The sequence below is a fragment of the Artemia sp. Qi Xiang Cuo genome, chromosome 16 (genome assembly GCF_049724085.1).
Source record: "Artemia sp. Qi Xiang Cuo chromosome 16, ASM4972408v1, whole genome shotgun sequence".
Lineage (NCBI taxonomy): Eukaryota > Metazoa > Arthropoda > Branchiopoda > Anostraca > Artemiidae > Artemia > Artemia sp. Qi Xiang Cuo.
In genome coordinates this window covers 28,265,774-28,286,085 of record NC_142809.1, presented here as the reverse complement: position 1 = coordinate 28,286,085, position 20,312 = coordinate 28,265,774, and the positions used below count along the sequence as shown (strand labels likewise).

General features: G+C 34.5%; 1 protein-coding gene across 1 annotated transcript in view; it reads left to right on the top strand.

Moving 5' to 3' along the window:
- Nucleotides 1-4,360: 4,360 nt before the first annotated feature.
- LOC148942748 (ADP-ribosylation factor 4) overlaps nt 4,361-20,312 on the top strand; it is a 29,094-nt gene continuing 13,142 nt past the window's right edge. Inside the window, exons 1-3 of the mRNA XM_089102532.1 lie at nt 4,361-4,507; nt 18,254-18,334; nt 19,711-19,892. Coding sequence (XP_088958658.1) covers nt 4,441-4,507; nt 18,254-18,334; nt 19,711-19,892 — 330 coding nt within the window. The 5' untranslated portion in view covers nt 4,361-4,440. The remainder of the gene's footprint in view (nt 4,508-18,253; nt 18,335-19,710; nt 19,893-20,312) is intronic.

The window sequence follows — 20,312 nt, the reverse complement described above, 5'->3', positions numbered from 1 at the left end:
CCTCGACCCTTTTGGGGTACCTGTAATACTGGGACCTTGCGGTCAACTCTATCCCCACTTGATGAGTGGCGCCCTTCGAGGAAATTGTAGCCTAGTAAACGACACAGCATTCGTACGGGATTCTGATTAATGGATAATTCTTCTGGGCTTGGTCAGTTTTGGTGGGTGTTTTCGGGCGGAAAAACCTCTCTAGCTGATTTATCTACTATGGGTTGCCTCCCCATAGTAGCATAATATTTGTAGACATGAATATATGATGAGTCGGAGGTAATAGGGTTGAGACTGTCTGTGCAGGATTTCGACTCATGTTGATAGAAGAGCATCGCTAAGTCCTGAAAACCCTGTTGTGACTAAGAAGGGACCAGGGTTGCACAAAGCCTCCATTTATACTGATGGTCCCATGGACTTCTTGCTGTCCGGCTCGAAGCCGTTTTAAGCGCATCAGTGTAGACTTTGGAAGATGTGTTGGTCCCCGTCCTACACTGGTATCTGGGACCATTGCTTTTCCTGAGGCTAAAATAATTTCAATGATTTAAGGAGTATGAAAATCGGAACTTGAATGTTATTACGTTAAAAAGTAGCTATCGTATCGATATTTTGACTGACAAACTCAGGCGATTTGAACTAGGCTTACTAGGAGTTTCAGAAACTCATATCCCAGGGGTAGGAAGCATAAAATTAGGTGATATAGAATTTATTTATTCCGGTAGGAAGGATGGGATACATGGACAGGGAGTAGGGCTCATGATGAATAAGAAACCTGTTAAGTCTTGTTGAGGCTGGGAAGGTATTAAAAATAGAATACTAATCGCTGATTTTATGACAAAAATGTTCAGGGTATCGTTTATAGTAGAACCGACTAACGGAGATGCTAGTGACTCAGTTGAATTTTACTTACAGTTAAAGGAGCAAATAGACTGGGTCCCAGGTAGAAATAAGGTGTTTTATTAGGAGATTTTGACGCCCATGTCGGTAAGAACAGGGATAGATGGCATCCTAGCCTAGGTAAACTTGTTGTAGGAAAAGAAAACAGTAATGGCTACAGACTGTTGTAATTTCGTAGGTATAACAATCTAGTTATAACCAATACGATGTTTGGTCATAAGATGGCCCATAAGTTAACATGGTGTTCATATGATGGTAAGAGCTTATTGATTATGTTATTGTAAACTGAAGACTGGCGAGGATCAATGCAAGATGCTAGTTTATATAGGAGTGCTGTTATTGATGTTAAAAGTAAAGATCAGCATCTAATAGTGTCTAGGGTTAATTTAAAGCTGAAATTTTGGAAGGGTAACTACCTCCCGGGAAGTTATGACGTTGGTAGACTCCAGGATGAGAATTTGAGGGAATTCCAGGAACAGTTGAAAACTAAACTGGAAAGTTTAGAATTTGACAATGTGAGAGATGGACGGAATAATTTTAGGAAAACAATTTGTGAAATTGCTGATGGTGTCTTAGGGAAGATAGCTAGGAATATTAGTGAAAAAGCTTTGTGTTTAGTAGACAGGAGAAGGGGCTTGGACAGGAATTATCAGTGATAGATCATATGAAAACAAAAGGAATGCAAAGAAAGTGGAGAAAGCATTAAATATGAACTAAGGAAGTCTGAAGTGGAGGCCATGGATAAAATTGCCGAGTATCTGCAAGATACAGCTAGACGGCATAATAGTAAAATGTTGTCCTGGCATGCTAATAAATTGAGAGCGAGTGGTCAATCCGGACTTGTCCCAGTTAAAGATAGAAACAGGGCCACAATTGGTGATAAGGAAAGAGTTAAAGAGAGATGGACAGAACATCTTGAGATTGTGCTAAACCGAGATAGGGTTGCAGGACAATATATAGAGGAAAATGAAAAAGTTTGTGATACCTTGGATGTGAAGGAAGATTTGTGTAGGGACGAAGAATTAGCGACAGTACAAAAAATAATAAAGGCTCCAGATTAAAGAATAATAAGGCTGCAAGTGCTGATAGTGGGGTAAATGGGTTTCTTAAATATGGTGGCTCTGAGGTTAGAGATAAGTTACCGAAGATTATGAATATGATTTTTGAAAAGGGGAAGCACCAAGCGATTCTTGTAAAACCTTAATTAAACCACTGCATAAGAAAGGTGATAAGAGTGAGTGTGGTAATTATCGAGGCATTAGTCTAGGTCTCTGTAGGTAGAAAATTATTTAGTAATATGATACTTTTTAGACTGAGAGATGCTGTAGACAAAGTTATAAGAGAAGAACAGTGCGGTTTTAGAAAAGGTAGAAGATGTATCAACCAAATTTTTACTCTGATGTTAATAATTGAGAAGTGTCTGAGTCATCAAACACCTTTGGTCGTCAGTTTTATAGATTATGAGCAAACTTTTGATTCTGTTGATAGAGCAGCTTTAGCGAAGATGTTATCCTTGTATGGTACACCAGACAAACATTAGTGATTAGTGCTATGTATGAGAATAACACTGTTGCGGTTAAGTTTGGTTATGGTGGAGCTTGATGTTACCAGCTGGTTTCATATCAAATCAGGAGTTAAGCAGGGTTGTTTTGTATCCCTCTTTATATGGATCATTTTGATGGACTTTGTCTTACGGAGTCAAATGGCGAGGAAAAATTCTCTTGGAGACTATGCCGATGATTTAAGCATCCTAGATGAAAGTATGAGTAAAATGAATGAACTTTTAGAGGTTTTGCGAGTTCGAGGTGCTAGAATAGGTTTTAAATTAATGTTAAGAAGACACTATGGCTAGGAAGATAAAAAGGTGACGTTGGGTAACGAAAAGATTGATCAGGTGGACAGCTTCATGTACCTTGCTTGTATTATTGCTAGTATTATTAGACAGTGGGAGCAGTGAAAACATTAGAAGTGGAATAGTCAAGGCTCATGGTGTTTTTTCATGGTTAACAAAGTTTGGAAGAGTAGGAAGATAATTTTGCAAAGCAAGATTAGAATTTTGAAAGCTACAGTGATGACAGTGGTCAAATATAGCTTTGAAGCATGGGCGCTCCGAAAAGTGGAAGAAGATTTGCTAGATTTTTACTATAGAAATAGTGTACGGATTGTTCTGGGTACCCGGCTGAAAGACCATATTTCAAACAGTAGGCTCAATAAAAAGTGTGGTTCAGTCCCGCTTTCTGGGGCTATAACGAGAGAAAGATTGAGATGGCTAGGTCAAGTTCTGCGGAAGAAGGATAACAGTTTGCCGAAGATTGTCTGTTTCGGCCTACCGTCTAGGTTTAAGTGGAAAGCAGGTCGTCCTCAGTTGGGGTGGGAGGGTGTCATAAATAAGGATTAAAGGAAGTAAGAACTTCTTGGGAGGGTGTAAAGAGGGAGGCTTTGAATAGATTGGGATGGAGGAGGGGCGTGCGTAGCTGTGTTGTCCTCAGGCGGTTTGGTGCTGCGGTGAGTTGTTATTAGTAGTAGTAGTAATTTTATAATACCTGCTGCACGTGCTACGATACAAATCAATAATTGTATTTGTTTTTCATTTCAACTTTACATTTTAGTTTATGTAGAAAAACGTAATGAAACTTCAGTAGGTTCGTAGTCATACAAATAGATTTTTATGAAGCCAAGAAGCTTTAAGCTTTCTCCGCTATCCTCAGCACTAGCCTTTAAACTTTGGGGTTGATTTAAGACCTCAGCTATTTTCAGGTCATCCCGCAAAAAGTTCTATTCTTAGTATCTTGATCGGAAGCATATCACAATACGATATATTTCAGAGTAAAATGCCATTCAATTGTCCTTAATAGATAGCTCTACCGTATGGAAAAGTCTCAAACTCCTTTCTGCAGTTTGTGCTGCTTTTGCAGATTCCCTGCTTCAAATTTTGATGTTCTTCTAAAAAATAAAAGAACAAACCTTTTAGCAGTGCGAAGGTCTAAATCGGTTCAAAACTCGGCAAATTTTTGTTGTAGAACTGAGAAAATTTCACTGTTTATTCCAAATTCCTAAATTTTTCTCCCAATTTTTCACATATATGTTAAAAATTTTAGTATTTATTCTGAAAGTTTTCCCGTTGAGGTGATTTTTTCCTAATATCTTGCAACAAAAATTTGGGAAAAATTATCATTGAAAAAGGGGGCAGTGGTCCAAATCGGGTCAAAACGTTTGTAGTTACGTGCTGACATACCTTTCAAGCAATGTGAAGCATTGCTTGAAAGGTACGCTATCATGATTAACATGACACATTATAATTTAAAGCTAACCCTGAATAGCATTAAGATACATACAAATATAAGCAGAAATGTAGACAAGGAAAATTTCGAGAAACCTGCCAGCTTCCTATCAAGCATAGGCGCTCAGCCACATTTACGGGACTTCTGTCTACCGAAAACTGATGGAACACCAAAGACTTTTTACCTGAAGATGCAGATTAGCAGAAAAAAGAAGAAGAAAGGAATATAACTGATTAAATGCATATTGAGATTTCAAGTTAAAAGGGTAGCAATAATGGGGCTGACACTTTCCTCAGTTTTCCAAAGATTGTTTGGAAAAGTTCAAATGCGGATACTCATGGGTAATTTGCTTTCTCTGTACTCACGGGTGGGGTATAAACATTCACACAGCCTGATTACCAGCATTGCTAGACTATTGAGGCTCATTTGTTCAGGCCATATTAGCCTGATCAATTCTGTTTGGTAATATTGGTGCAAAATTTTTTGGTAACATTTTTGACAAGATACTTTTTGCAATCTTGAAAAGGGGTTAGGTTAGGAAAATAAAACTTTCAGGGACAGAACTACAAAGCATGTCCTGGGAAGGTATTTTGGTAGGCTAAATTTTTACCAAATCATATTATTGACTGGTAACTATCTACCCAATCATATTATCGAGTTAGGAATAAAGTGAATACACCATTCGATGCCTTTTTTTTATGATAATTACGAATATAATAAGCATTTCTATTGGAAATTAATTCCCCCCCCACTATATAGGCTATACCTAACCCAACCTAACCTAACCCTGAATTGGCATATATAGAGGGGGGCTGAAATCTATTTCCGATAGAAATGCTTATTATATTTGTAATCAGCATAATAAAAGGCATCAAAGGGTGTATTCACTTTAGTCCTAACTCAATAATATGATTTGGTAGATATTCACCTATTGACTTACAAATAAAGTAAACATACCCCTTAATGCCTTTTTTATGCTCTTTCCAAATACAATAATCATTTTTGTCATAAATGAATTTTACCCCCACCTCTATAGGCTATATACCAATTCAGGGTTTATATTTGCACATTAGAGGGGTGGGTAAATTTTAACCAAATCATATTATTGACTTACAAATAAAGTGAATATAACACTTTATGCCTTTTTTTTATGCTCTTTCCAAATATAATAATCATTTTTGTTAGAAATGAACTTTACCTGCACCCCTATATATATCAATTCAGGGTATATATTTGCACATTAGGGGGGGGATGGGGGCAAATTTTATTTCGGATTGTAAATGGGAGGTCAATTTAAACTTTACCCCCACCCGCCTAATGTGCAAATACATACCCTGAATTGGTATATAGGGGTGGGGATGAAATTCATTTTAAAAAAAAATGATTATTATATTTGGAAAGAGCATAAAAAAAGGCATTGAGTGGTATATTTACTTTATTTGTAAGTCAATAATATGATTTGGTAAAAATTTACCAGGGTGGGGGTAAATTTTATTTCTGATGTAAATGAGAGGTAAGCTTAAACTTTACCCCCACCCCACTAATGTACAAATATATACCCTGAATTGATATATATAGGGGTGGGGGTACAATTCATTTCTGATAAAAACAATTATTATATTTGGAAAGAGCATAAAAAAAGGTATTGAGTGGTATGTTTACTTTATTTGTAAGTCAATAATATGAATAACAAAAAAATTACCAGTATTTCAAAGTAGTCTACCTAACTCCACCCATTCCCCCTCTAGAGGGCACTGACCTTTGATGAACTTAAAAAATCTGAGTTATAAAAGTAAAATTTTACAAAATAGGTCTTTTACTTGAATTGGAAACTTTTTTGCAGTTTATATTATTGACTTACAAATAAAGTAAAAATACCACTCAATGCCTTTTAATTTTACCCCCACCCCTATATACACCAATTCAGAGTATATATTTACACATTGGGGGGGCTGGGGGTAAAGTTTAAACTTACATCTCATTTACATCAGAAATAAAATTTACCCCCCCCCCCGCCTAATGTACAAATATATATGTTGAATTGGTATATATAGTGGTGGGGGTAAAATTCATTTCCAAAAAAAAAAGATTATTATATATAGAAAGAGCATAAAAAAAGGCATTGAATGGTATGTTTACTTTATTCGTAAGTCAATAATATGAACTGCACAAAATTTACCAAATGAAGTACATGGGAAGTAGCCTAGGCATCTTTTCAGCTTTACAACTTTGCTCAATCCTGGTTTATGAGGCTTCAAAGATCTGAAAATAGCCTACATTTCTTACATTTAGAAAAACCTATTGATGTGGCTTGAATTGTAAACAAATTGCAGGAATTCTATTTTCAAAACTAAAACCAGAGAAAAATGAAATGAAAATTAAGCTATTATGTTGTTTTTTTCTAAATTCCAGTGGGTATACACCTGTCAAGAAGGCGAATTTCAAAGACAGAAATCAGAAGTGGGTTCACATAGTAGCTTGGTAATAGCCTCCCAGAGAAGGCTATGTTTTTGGCCTTGGATTAATTACTGAAAGTTTATTTTCCTAACCTAACCACTTTACAAGATAGCAAAAAGTGGCTTGTCAATAATTTTACTGGGTAAATACATAAGCAATTCCATTGCTGATGTTGGTAAATTTACAGTTTACAACATCATTTAGGCATTATGAAAATGAATATATCACTTGATGCTTTTTTTATGCTCTTTCATAGTTCAATTATTGATTCTGAGGGAAATTCTATTTTGAGCCCTTAAAGGGTTCAAAACAGCCCATGTTAGCCAAAATATTTAAAACACATGACTTGTGAGAAAAAATTGCCATTTGTAGCTGATTCAGGAATGACATTTATTATTTTCCTTAATCTTAATCGTATTATATTATCTTGAAGGCAAATTAGCAGAACCTTATATAAGTGTTATAAATCCCTCAAAATGACATCAGGTTTGCTGTGGTGTTATATTGTGGGGTTTCAGGTTCTTTTTAAAAATTTGTACAAATATATTTTCAAAATAACATTTTACTATTAATACTAAGGAAAATTATTATTACTAATTCTGAATCAGCTGCAAACAACCGTTTTTGTGTCACTAGACAGTTTTTTTTTTTTTTAGAAACATGTTTTTGAACTTTTGGTTACTGTAGACTATTTTACCTTTTGGGGCCCAAAATGTTATTTTCCTCAGAAGTAATTATTGGATTATCAAAGAGCATAAAAAAGACACCTGGTGATGTATTTACTTTTATCCTTGCTAAATTATGTTGAAAACTGCAAATTTACCCTGATGCAGGGATAAGGAGGACAATCTACCTTATACTGTTTTTTGCTCTTTTCAAATTAAATAATCATTACACTCATAAAAGCACCCCCTCCCCCCTAACGGTCCCACATAGCCATAATTAATATAAGGCAAGATACCCAGTAGTTGGACCTCAACAGTTAAATCCCTATAATATATATATAACCACCAAAAAATGGGATTTTTTGCAATTGAATTTGTCTAAATCTTCTCAATAAGAATATGATTAGCCTCAATATTCTAGCCATAAACAATGCTCAATATTTAAATTGCACTAATATTCAAAAGTGAAGCTTTATGTTGGACATACATTTAAAGCTTGAGTCTAATCTTAAAAATTAAGTTCTTAAAGCTTGAATAAAGTACCCAAATGAGGGAAAGATTCAATTGATGACACACTTAATCTAAAAAAAGTAACAAAAAAAATCTAACAAAGCAGAATTATTGTATCTAAATAGGCTAGGCTCTAGGGGTAGGCTATGTTGTTACTAAATTTAAATTGCAGCTTGAAGCAATCTAAGGATTTCTTCTTGTAGAGCTCCAGAGTTTATGATTTACATTGCATTCAAAATTCTTTAGTGACTAGATCCAGTGTGCTGATAAATGGCTTCTCAGTTGAGTTTACACTCCCTGGAGAACCATTTAGCATCCAGCCTTTGTTTGAAGATGTCCACAGATTCAGCAGTAACAGTTTCATTGGAGAGTTTATTCCAACTGTTGACAATTATTGAGGAAAAGAATTGAGTGCAAATAAATGTTGAACATTTTCCAAGATTTTAGTCAGTCATACCCAACTATCTTGACCCTTTATTCATAATATCCAAGATTAAGAGTGTGCTGTTAATGTTTAGGAAAGATGAATTTTGATCAGGATATTTGTTAAAAGGTGCAGTCCTAGCACTAGGGGTCTTACCCTATGGATAATGTCAAGGATTAGGGGTCTGTTGTCTATGTTTTAGTAAGATATATTTTAATAAAGATTTTTGCCCAAGATTAGGTGTTGTCCTATTACCAGAGTTCCTTCCCTATTTCTATGTTGTTTTGCTTCTGTTTAAGCTTTGTTTCCTTTGTAAATAAAATCCTTGGCCTGTCAAAATCATTAGAATTATAACTGATTATAAATTTTTTTAGATTTGTTGCATATCCAAATAGGCCTTGTTTTTTACATTAGTTGGAACCCAATTCATCACATGTCAAAATACTTTTGGAATGTTTGTGGGCAGATCCTTGTGCATTTGACATGCCTATTCTTTTTAATTTATTTCTTTGTTTCTCTTCAACTTTACTTAATGTGAAAAATTTTAGTTTTGACTATCCTTTGTTTGGAAAGTCTAGAATCCTTGAAATATGCATGTCCTACTTAAGACTATTAGAAATTGGTGACACCAAGGAGTTTAACATTTTCACTAGCATTTTGGGTGGAATAGGGTCTAAAAAAAACAGGAGTGGATTTCAAGAATTTTAAGACATTTATTGTTATTATAATTGAGTTAGTGGAATTTATGTTTGTATGTAAATTCTTAGCCTTGTCCTAAACTTGGGTAGGATTTCGATGGGGCCACTTTTGATGTTTCTGTGACATATTTTGGGAATCAGCAGGTAATTTACACATTAACACCTTTGAGAAATCTCTTACCAATTTCATTAATCAATACTAGATATAAGAGTTGTCCTAACAAGATTCCTTAAGGAATTTTATACCAAGTAGGGAGGGGATCAGAGAGAATATTTTTTATTTTACAACTTGGGATCTTTTTGAAAGAAAACATTTACAAAATTTACTAAGAGAGGATCTACTTCAAAGTTATTCACTGATAAATGAATTAGGAAGTTGTGATTAACCAAGTCAATGCTTAAAAATATGAACATGGTATGAAGCCAAGTGGCAGTTCCTCAGATGATCAGAAAAATCTAGCATCTAACATCTAATCCATAAAACTACAATTTTGTAAAAACCTTTTTTTATGTTTTTTTTTTAATGTGAAATATTATTAGAAATAATAATCATTAAAATCTCCTGTTGTTGAGAAAGTACCTGTAAGTTCAAGAAATGTTTTCATCAGAGGACCCTTGGATTTCAACACCAATTGTTTCTCATCTGTTTCACATGTTCAGTGAAGTTTTGACAGAGTCACCTATATTTTGACAGGGCCTCTTGCTTTCTGTCAAAATTTTGACAAGGCTATTACAAGATATCCTCAAAAGAAATGAATCTCATGATAGAAGCCAATATCTAACTTTGAATTTGGCTGAAGGAAAATTTTTAGTTGGCCTTATATTCCACTACATCAGACAAGAATTTTCAACACTTGGAACAAAGTTTTCCCAATATAATATTAGCTGCCATTTTAATTTGAATTTATGAAGAAAAAGCCAATGTGGCTACATTTTAGAGAAGATCAGATGTATCTTGATGCATTGGTGCTGATCCCAACTTTTTTTGCTGAAACAACCAAGTAAATGAGATTTTGAACATTACATAGTTAAAAGATTGTTGGGAGCTTATTGAGAATTGAAAACAGGATACTGATTGAACGGAATATTCCCTTCTTATCTCAGTGTATTGGATATAGTGTTCACGCCTTGCATTGTCATAATATAATGACAGCTTCAAGAGATGGTGTTACAAGTCACAACTAAGCAGAGTTATTCTGTTTTGAAGGAAAATTTTGACAGTGGCTCCAAAATTGCACTGTGAAATCATTTGTGCCTTTACCCTATATTTGGGAAGAATATGAAAATGCTTTGATGATTTTATTCACTTGTTTCTACTTCAGTCATAGAATCATGAAAAAATTAAAATAGAAGTAGTACCATTAGATTCCTTACTTTATGTTGTTTGCAAATATTGTTATCACTTCCCCAACAGTGCTCCCTCCACCAGATGATCCCAGATATAGCCCTAGAATACATTAAAAACTAAAAAAAACTATGCAATTCTCATTGTGTTGGTCATTTTGTTTTGTTTTCTTCCATTGTCATCCGCTTTTAAAACCTTTTTCAAATAATATATTCTAATCTAATATTGCAATCAATCACAGACAGAATTAGACTTCATTGAGTTGAGACTGCAGAAACCAATTTTAAACAAGAACCTACAATGTTTCACAATATTCAATTAATGGAGAAATATATTGTTAGAGCTGTATATGGGACCATCAGGGGGAGGGATGCATTTAAAAAGCAACCATGATTGCCTTAAATTGTATTGTCCAGCAAAATAAGAATTAAATCCTGTAGAATTGCTGTTTAGTGATGCCAATGGTTGGATGTCTCAATGGTATCCCACTCAGTTCACCACAGCTTTGATCAGGGGCTTTTCGCCCCTGGCTTTGATGACCACTCTCCATCAACAGCCCTTTTAAAGGCAGCAGTGCTAGGGGTAGTGATTGCCTCTTCAGTGAGCAAATCCACAAACTCACTATCCACTTAGTGAAGATTTTCGGAAATGAAGTGGTCAACCACTAATTATTTACCTATAAAACTACAAGAATGCAGGAGTAAGACTATTTGTGTTTGGGTTCTACTCTTGATAGTTAGATTGATGTTAAAGCAGACCTAAGTAGAGGGTATGCCCATTGTCTCCTTGTGCACCTGTTGATTAACTACAATGAAAAGCAAAAGTAGCTTCATTTGCTGTATATGATCTTTGGATAGCTTTCAATTCCAGCACACATACACAGCTTCTTTTAAGTACTTACCAGTTTATCTGTCTAAGTCTATTGTCAGAACTCTGTAATGTAAGTTAAAATTATATATATACAAAGTCACCTACTCTGACTATTAGGCCTGCAGTATTGACTCCTGTATGTAAAGACATTAGACAGAGCCCTATCAGTGTCCCTCCTTGGTGTAATACTAGTTCTATTGAGCTGAAACAGGTTGTATGATAAAATTGTTTTGTTTTATTGAATAGGCCTAGATAATGTATCAAATCTTAGCAGATTGTTTTCCTAAGTTGGGGAAATTTTTTCTTGACTGTCAAATGTATGTTATAACATTGGTAATTTGTTTGATAAGAGTAAAATTTAGATGCTTGTGTTTGACCCACATTCTCAACAGCTTTCTACTGCTTCTCTTTGGGCTGCTCATCAAGTTTATATTGCTTCTAGTTCTCTTACTTATCTTAAAATTCTGTTATATGTCAAATCTCAAAGCAACTTGTTTAGAATTTTGCAGATAATAAGTGTTGTGAGTACCTTATTTACTTCCCAGATTGGGCCAGAAATTTCAGAGTAACAGCACATTATGGAAGTACTGATCCTCTCACTGCTGTTGTTGAAAAGCAGAATAATTTTAAAAGTTTTGTTAAAAGAATTGTGGTCCAAACCAAAATTCTTATGTATTATTTCCTTAAAGTGTAATATATCTGTTTGTTTTAGTTGATTTGTTGAAAAAATTTTCCTCATTGTCTGTATTTTATTGTATTTAATTGTGTTTTTTATTACTCCATTTATTAGCTGATTTTTAAAAATAAGAATTAAATCTCATTTATTTGGTTCTCCATTCATCACTCTCATAATTGTGCTGGAGATTACAATTTTGAAAGAAATACTATGATAATAAAAGAGTAATAAAATTCCATTTCCTGTTCAGCACTTTCCAGAAATAATATTCTCAACTGTGACAATTGTAGTCCCTAACTAATTTGTTCATATATAGCCTAGGCTATTATATAAAAAACAGTAAGTTTTTAGACTTTTAATTACTTTTCTATGTGAAGATGAAGACACTATTTGATGCAAATTTGCATGCTCTGTCCAAATATGCCAATTGTTACCACCTCAACTTTCATTAATAGCTCTGAAAGTGATACCTTGCTCTTATTTTTTTGCTATTAAAATTAGTTTAAAGCCTACTTTTTGACTAAACCCAAATTTGATAATTTGACTATTAATTAATTTTATAGTTCTGCCAATTTATTAAATGGGTAAATACTGAGTTTTACATGTTAGGTAGAATTTGAGGTAGAATTTGAACATACTGCTTGATGTGTCTTTGTTGAAGTTTTTTTCAGCTATTTTGTATAAGAATTAAAATTTTGCATGGTGTTGTAAGTTTGGAAACACTTTGAATATTAATAAGTTTTAAATAGTAGTGCTCCCATAAAATTTTGAGAGGAAACACAGGGGGGATCTTATTCATGGGCATCAACAATTTTTGTCTCCTGTATAACTTTATTATTAAATAATTATTTTATATAATTTTATAAAATAATTATATCATGTCTCATTTTATTGAAAAGTTTTGATAAATACATATCTAAATAACTTATTTTAAAAAAGAGTCTTGTCTTTTTTGTCTTGAAAATGTCCCCAATTAATACCACCCAGTCTTAATTTTGTGCCTTAGTTTAGGGTTCCCTTGGTCCTGAATTTTTATATGGCCTGAAGTGTAAAAGCAGACCTGAATAATTGTTTCAAACCAAGAATCAATGTATAATATAAAAAATTATATATAAAATAATATATAATATAAAAAATTATATAGTTTCAAACCAAGAATCAATGCAACCACATTTTCTTTCAAAATTAATTTAAAAAAAAACTCTGAAAAATAAGTTTTTCAAAGAAAAGTAAAGGCCATTTTAAACTTAAGCTCAGCTGATACAAATACCTGTTAAAATTCAAACTCAAAACGACCAGAAATTACTATAAAGAATAAATGAAAATTGAACATGCAAATCAATCTTGAAACAAACAAAAATCACTACAAACAAGACTTTGGGTACCGCCTCCTTCTCTCACTGTAAAAGTCTAAAACTTACTGTGTCGTTGGCGTTTTACTGAAAACCAATTTTATTACAAATATTTTCTTTTGTGCTTAATATTGAAAATAAACATTAAAATTATAGTGAAATTTTGAACTGATGAGCTTTCAACAATTGATATCATTATACACCAAATATTCAGTTTAATTTATTAGTTCTTTCTAAAGTTGTTAAAGACAAATAAAGTTTCACTACGAACAAGTTTGGATACTGCCCCCTTGCTTAACTGTAAATAAAAACCAAAAGCCTATTGCGTCATTGGCGCTTCCACTAATATTGAATTATATTACAAATATTTTCTTTTCCAGTTCTTAGAGCATTGAAAATAAAAATAATATTAGAGTGAAATAAATTCTTGAACTGATGGATCTTTCAACAACTAATATCATTATACATCAAATATTCAATTTGATGTTGTTTATACTTTCCAAGACTCTTCAAGGCGAATATAGTTTTCTATAAAGCTCCAGTGACGAAGTAGTTTTTAGACTTTTATATTGAGAGAAGGAGGCAATACCCAATCTCTTGTTTATAGTGATTTTTGTTTGTTTCAAGCTTGATTTGCATATTCAATCTAAGTTTCACTCGTTTTAAGATTTATTTATTCATTTACATTAATATCTATTGTATGTTTGTTTGCATTGATTGTTTATTTAAATTTTTGTCTGTTTTAAGTTTCATTTGTACTTCAATAACAAAATAATTTTTTTTTTTTTAAGCTTGATTTTCGTATTCAATCTAAGCATTACTCGCTTCAAATCTATTTATTCATTTATATTATTACTTGTTGTATGTTTTTTCCTATGATTGTTTATTTAATTTCTGTTTGTTTTGGGTTTTATTTATTCTTTAATTGTAATTTCTGGTCTTGATTAGTTTTAATTTTAACAGATATTTGTATCTGCTGAGCTTAAGTTTAAAATGGCCTTTACTTTTCTTTGAAAAACTTATTTTTCAGAATTTTTTTAAAAATAATTTTTGTTTGATTTGGATTGCAAAAAGTTTCAAGTTTTTGATATTTCTTATTTCAAAATCAAACTTAAAAAAATCAAATCTTCATCAAAGTATTAAAACTGGTATGAAAGTACCAATATCAAAGTGAAAAAAGTTTGCCCCCTTTGAAATGACACCCCTTTGAAGTTTATATGATGACCCTTTCTGTATGAAGTGTGTCTGGGGAAAAATAAATGGAGTGTGGGGGAGGCTAGCTGCCCCCTGATCAATTTTTACTCTTAAAAAGTGAATTACAACTTTCAATTTCCAATCAAATGAGCCCTCTCTGAAGTTTATACAAGCATTCTTTTCATAAGAACCATATACGCCCTCAGGACAACACACAACGCCTAGCCCCTGGGCCCTTGGGGGTTGCGTTGACACCGGAGTTTTTGTTATCTAATTTTTGAACAATTTAAAAAAAACTGGCTATCTAAAAATTCGTAGCAGATGGGTTTTGGGAAAAAAGGGTGTGGGGGAGGGGGCTAGTTGCCCTTAAATCTCTTGACTCTTAAAAAGTGAACTAGAACTTTCAATTTCCAATCAAATGAGCCATCTATGAAGTTTATACAAGCATCCCACTCATAAGAACCATACATGCCCTCAGGGCATAACTTAGAACGCCTTCTACCGGGCCCTAGGGGGTTGTATTGACACTGGAGTTTTTCTTATCCGACCTTTGAACTATTTATTTTTAACAAAATGTATATCTCAAAATTTTCATCAGATGGGTTTGGAAAAAGAAGGCGTGGAGGTGAGGGGGCTAGTTGCCCTCGGATCTCTTTTGACTATAAAAAAGTAAACTAAAACATAAAAGTGGAAGTAGATTAGGCCTTAACTTTTGCTTTTACGACCATCCCTTTCATAAGAACCATACATGCCCCAGGACTTAGCTTATAACGCCTATACCGGGCCTCTTGGGGGTTTTGTTGAAACCTGAGTTTTGTCATCTGACTTTCGAACAATTTTTAACTTAATGGCTATCTCAAATTTTTATCGGATGCACTCGGGGAAAAAGAGGCGTGGGGGGGGGGCTAGTTGCCCACCAATCTCTTTTGATTCACAAAAACTGAACTAGAACTGTCAATTTCCAGTCAAATTTGCCCTCTCTGAAGTTTTTAGGAGCATCCCTTCCATAAGAACCATATATTCCCCCAGGGCATAACACAACGCCTGCCTTCGGGCCCTGGGTGGCTGTGTTGACCCCAAAGTTTTCGTTATATGGTCTTTTAATTATTTTAAAAAAAAAATGGCTATCTCAAAGTTCTTATCAGATGAGTTTGAGAAAAAAAGGGCATGGAGGGGGGGGGGCTAGGTACCCTCCAATATCTTTTGACTCTTAAAAAGTGAACTAAAACTTTCAATTTCCAATCAAATGAACCCTCTCTGAAGTTTACACAAGCATCCCTTCCATAAGAACCATATATGCCCCCAGGGCATAACTTACAACGCTTGCCCCCAGGTTTTGTCAACACCAGAGTTTTTGTTATAGGATCTTTGCACTATTTTTAACAAAATAGCTATCTCAAATTTTTATTGGATGCATTTGGGAAAAAAGGGCATGGGGGGGGGGGGGGCTGGTTACCCTGCGATATCTTTTGACGCTTAAAAAGTGAACTAGAACTTTCAATTTCCAATAAAATGAGCCTTCTCTGAAGTTTATATGAACATTCCTTCCATGAGAACAATATATGCCCCCAGGGCATAACTTATAACCCTTGCATAACTTGAAATAGGGCATAACTTGAAAACCTTGGGGGGGGGGAGTGTCATGCTCAAAGATATAATTTCCAGAACTTTCAACTACGTTAACAAAATGGCTATCTCAAAATTTTGATTGGATGTGTTTGGGGAAAAGGTGGGCAGGAGAGGGGGGTTAGTTGTCCTCCAACCACTTTCGACTATTAAAAAGGGCACTAGCTCTTTGAATTTCCAATCGAATGAGCCCTTTTTGAAGTTTCTACAACAAAGCTTTCTATAAAAAGCTTATATGCCCCCAGGGCATAACTTACAACCCTTGCCCTGAGGGCTGTGGGGGAGTGTCCTCCACAAAAACATAATTTTTATCTGGAAATCAACTTCGTAGAACAAAATGGCAATCTCAAAATTTTGATTAGATGTGTTTGGGGAAATGGTGGGCGTGGAAGGGGTAGTTGTTGCCTTCCAATCATTTTTGACCCTTGAAAAGGGCACTAGAACTCTCGATTTCCAATCGAATGAGCCCCCTTTGAAGTTTTTACGACGACTCCTTCCATATGAAGTGCCTCTGGAAAAAAATAAATAATAATAAATAATAAAACTTTGGAGCCGTATTGCCTTTACTATAAGCAACGCTATAGCGTTGCCTCTGATTAAATGGTCCATTGAAGTCCATTTGGTCCAGTCTACTTACCTGTAAAGTTTCAGACTGATCACAAAACTATGTTTAGCCTATTTTTGGGTTTTATGAATCCATGCAACCCATTTATTTCTGAATTTTTTTCCTCTCTTAGGTTCATTTGGCCCTGCATAAATGCATAATGATTTGCTAAGCCAATTAAAGGTGGAACAAATTTAGGCCTATTTTGGGCATCACAAATAAATACAACAGTTATTTCTCCATAGCTTCTGTCTTCATCGAGGTCACTTTGTCTCTATCTAAAGGCTATGTTACTTAAAGACAATCTGAGAAAAGAAAGCTTATTGGCCCTTTTTCACATGTTACATAACAATATAACCAATTTACAAAACATTTATTTTCAATGAGTTTTACCTGGTGCTGTGTACATGTCCTGTAAGCTATAAGCCTATTAGCAAAAAAATTAGGGCCTGTTTTCAGGCAACATGAACCTATGCAGCAAAAATTTGTTTCAAATTTTTTTACGAGTTATGGTCTACCTAGCCAAGAAACTTTTGAGTTTCAGTTTCCAACCAATAGGAGAGACAAAGTTTAAAGGCTTATTTTTGGGTGTTTTAAATTTTTTAGTCGGGAATGATTCAGAGTCAAGTAACTGGGTTGAACAATATTGTTTCAGATTCTAGCTGACCATAAAAAAAAGTTTGTGCCCATTTTTGGGCAAAAACAAATTTTTCTTGATTTTAACAATACACAGGGGTCCCCTAGACCCAATAGCTTATGTATGTAAGTTTCAAGCTCCTTAGAAAAAAATTGTTGGTATTTTCTATTACATACCCATATTCTGAAGAGAACAAAGTTTTGGCAGTCTAATTCTATTCTTAAGTTTCCATAAGTTTTGACTAAACCCCCAGTAGTTCTTGAAATATTACTTATGAAATATTTTGATGGCCTGGGTGAATACATTGTCTATTGATATACCTGACTATTTCACTGGGAATAGATTCTAAGTTTTTGATCGGCCTAATAGTGTCAAAGCTCTAAGGTATTTTGAAGACACTAATTTGTTGCCTAGTCTCAGCCTATCAAGCAATCCCCAGGAACTCTTAGTTGATCAGATAACCAAATCCAAAGATGTCCACCTTCTCTGCCAAGTTTATCTCTGAACAATGGTTAATTTACATAATTTAGGAACATTGACTGTAGGGGTGATGTTGACACTAGAGCCATACTTATCAGACCTTTCAACGTTTCAACGGGGGTTGAGGAGTTGTGTCATTTGTAAGGATTGGATAGCGATGGTGATTCAGCCTTAATGAACCTTTTGCTGTATTCTTTTGAATCTGAATTTTTTACTTTGATAAGATACTGGTCATTTGTGTTAAAACAAGAAGGGTTTTAAAGCTTTTCACATACCTTTATTTCTCTACCTTTATCCAATAAATTACAGCCAATGCTGATTCAATATAATCCTTTACATGAAGGTCAGGAATTCCTAGTTACCTGATATATTATTTAGACCAGACTAAATCTTGAACTGTCAAAATAATCTGTTTTATAGAAAAGAATTGGCCCTTTAGCCTTTGAGATTAGAAACATTAAAAGCTGAAGGAAACTTGAAGTTCAAGCATAGCCTAATTAGGAACAAATTAACTGCATTTTGGATGGCTGACTTGATTTCTTTTTTCAGTTGGACTTGATGCTGCTGGCAAGACCACCATATTGTACAAATTAAAACTTGGAGAAATTGTCACAACTATTCCTACAATAGGCAAGTGTTTTATTATTTATTTTATTGATGTAGTTTTAAACAGACTGCCTAACTGAGCTATTTACTTGAAAACCACATAAAATAGTAAAAGTAAAGTGTAACAATGTGTAAACAGCTGGTTCAGATTAGAGTGTTCCATTATGGACATATATTCAAAAATGTAACCAAGTCATTTTGAACAGCTAAGAGTGAATCATATGCTTTGAAGAATCTAAAAAGGAAAGGTTTTGGCGTTTTTATAGTCAGTGATCCAAGGCGAAAATCGGAATCATCTCTTTTGTGGTGTTTAAGTGTGATCCCCTGTACGCAGCTCTCAGCATAAAGATAGTCGTTTCCGGTACAGATAAGATCTAAATAGTTGATCCAGAGTCTATGATTCCTTATGGTAGATCTGGACTCGTTGTACTTCGAGAAAAGCCGAGCAATGCTGTCCATCGCATCTCCTATCTGCTTACAAGCTTCAAAACTAGTTGTGCCAACATGGTGTACCTCACGTAAGACAACTGACACCCCCTAAAATCGTTGTTGCCGGAATCCTTACCTTTGGCTAGATCAGATAAATAACCTAAATCCTTTCCTTTTATGTCGTAGTTTTCTGTACTTTATGCAACAGTCAGTGATCCAAGGCTCGCTATCGTTCAAAGAAAGGGAGGGGGTGGCTCACATCAGCCGTAGTTGGTTTGAGTACGGATTCGGGGGTAATCTAAGGTGCTTAAAACAAATATCGGGGTGCACATGCTCGCACTAATGTAGAACTTGACGATTTTAGCCTATAAAGGAGAAATTACCCTTTTATGGCTAAGTAGTTTATGCAACTAAAACCCAATATGTAAGATGCTCGGTTTTTTTTTTTATTGCTGTGGAAAACAAATTCGCGCATGCGATCGCAGAACGAGGCATCTTTTGTTTCTTTTTCTGGTTAAAAATACTAGTTGTATAGAATGCAAATACATGAAACGGAAAGCAGTTCGTCCGCAGTTGGGTTGGGAGGATGTCATAAAGAAATATTTAAAGGGAATGGGAAATTCCTGGGAGGGTGTAAAGAGAATAGATTGGGATGGAGGAGGGACGTGCATAGCTGTGTTGGCATCAGGTGGCTTGGTGCTGTGGTGAGTCGTTAGTAGTATTAGTTGCTCTTTGCTGTTATTTGAGAAAACTTGCCTTTTTATTTAATTTTTGTAAAAACAGATCTTCTGTTGCCCATTTATTGTGCTAGATGTTTCCTTGGAATTTCTGGCATTTTTTTTTCAAAGTGTGAATGGTTTCAAAATTTAGACTTTTTTAAGTGTTTTAAAAATGGTATCTTTTGATGCCGCAAATACTATGTACTACCAAGGGCAATTATTGGCTTTGTAGTTTACATTGTATTCTTACAGGTTTTAATGTTGAGACGGTGGAGTATAAGAATATATCATTTACTGTCTGGGATGTTGGCGGCCAAGACAAGATCAGACCTCTCTGGCGCCACTACTTCCAAAACACCCAAGGACTTATTTTTGTTGTAGACTCCAATGACAGGGAGAGAATTGGTGAGGCTCAGGACGAACTTCAGAAGATGGTAAAAATTTTAAATTCTATTTGACTATTTTCAAGCTAAAATCAATGCAACAATTGCCATAAACCTAGCAACTACTAGAATAAAAAAGAAGAGATGCTGCCATGTCTCATTTTCCTAGTCTTAAAGAAGAAAAAAAACTAAGTTTTCAAAAATATCGTGAAGGAGCTAACATATTAGATTTATTTATTTCAGCAACAGTAAGATAAACAGAAATTCTGTCTCCATCAATTGATTCGGCTGACCGAGCTTGGTTGATCTATTTATTAAATTTCATTTTCAATGAAATGACATTGCCGATATACTTAGGTGTCCACTGCCAGTTCCATATTTCCCTTAGGAAAAAATTGATCATAAGTGGAATTGAATTTATTTATGACCCCTTGTAAACACACTAACAAACGGAGCATAAGAGAAGAAAAA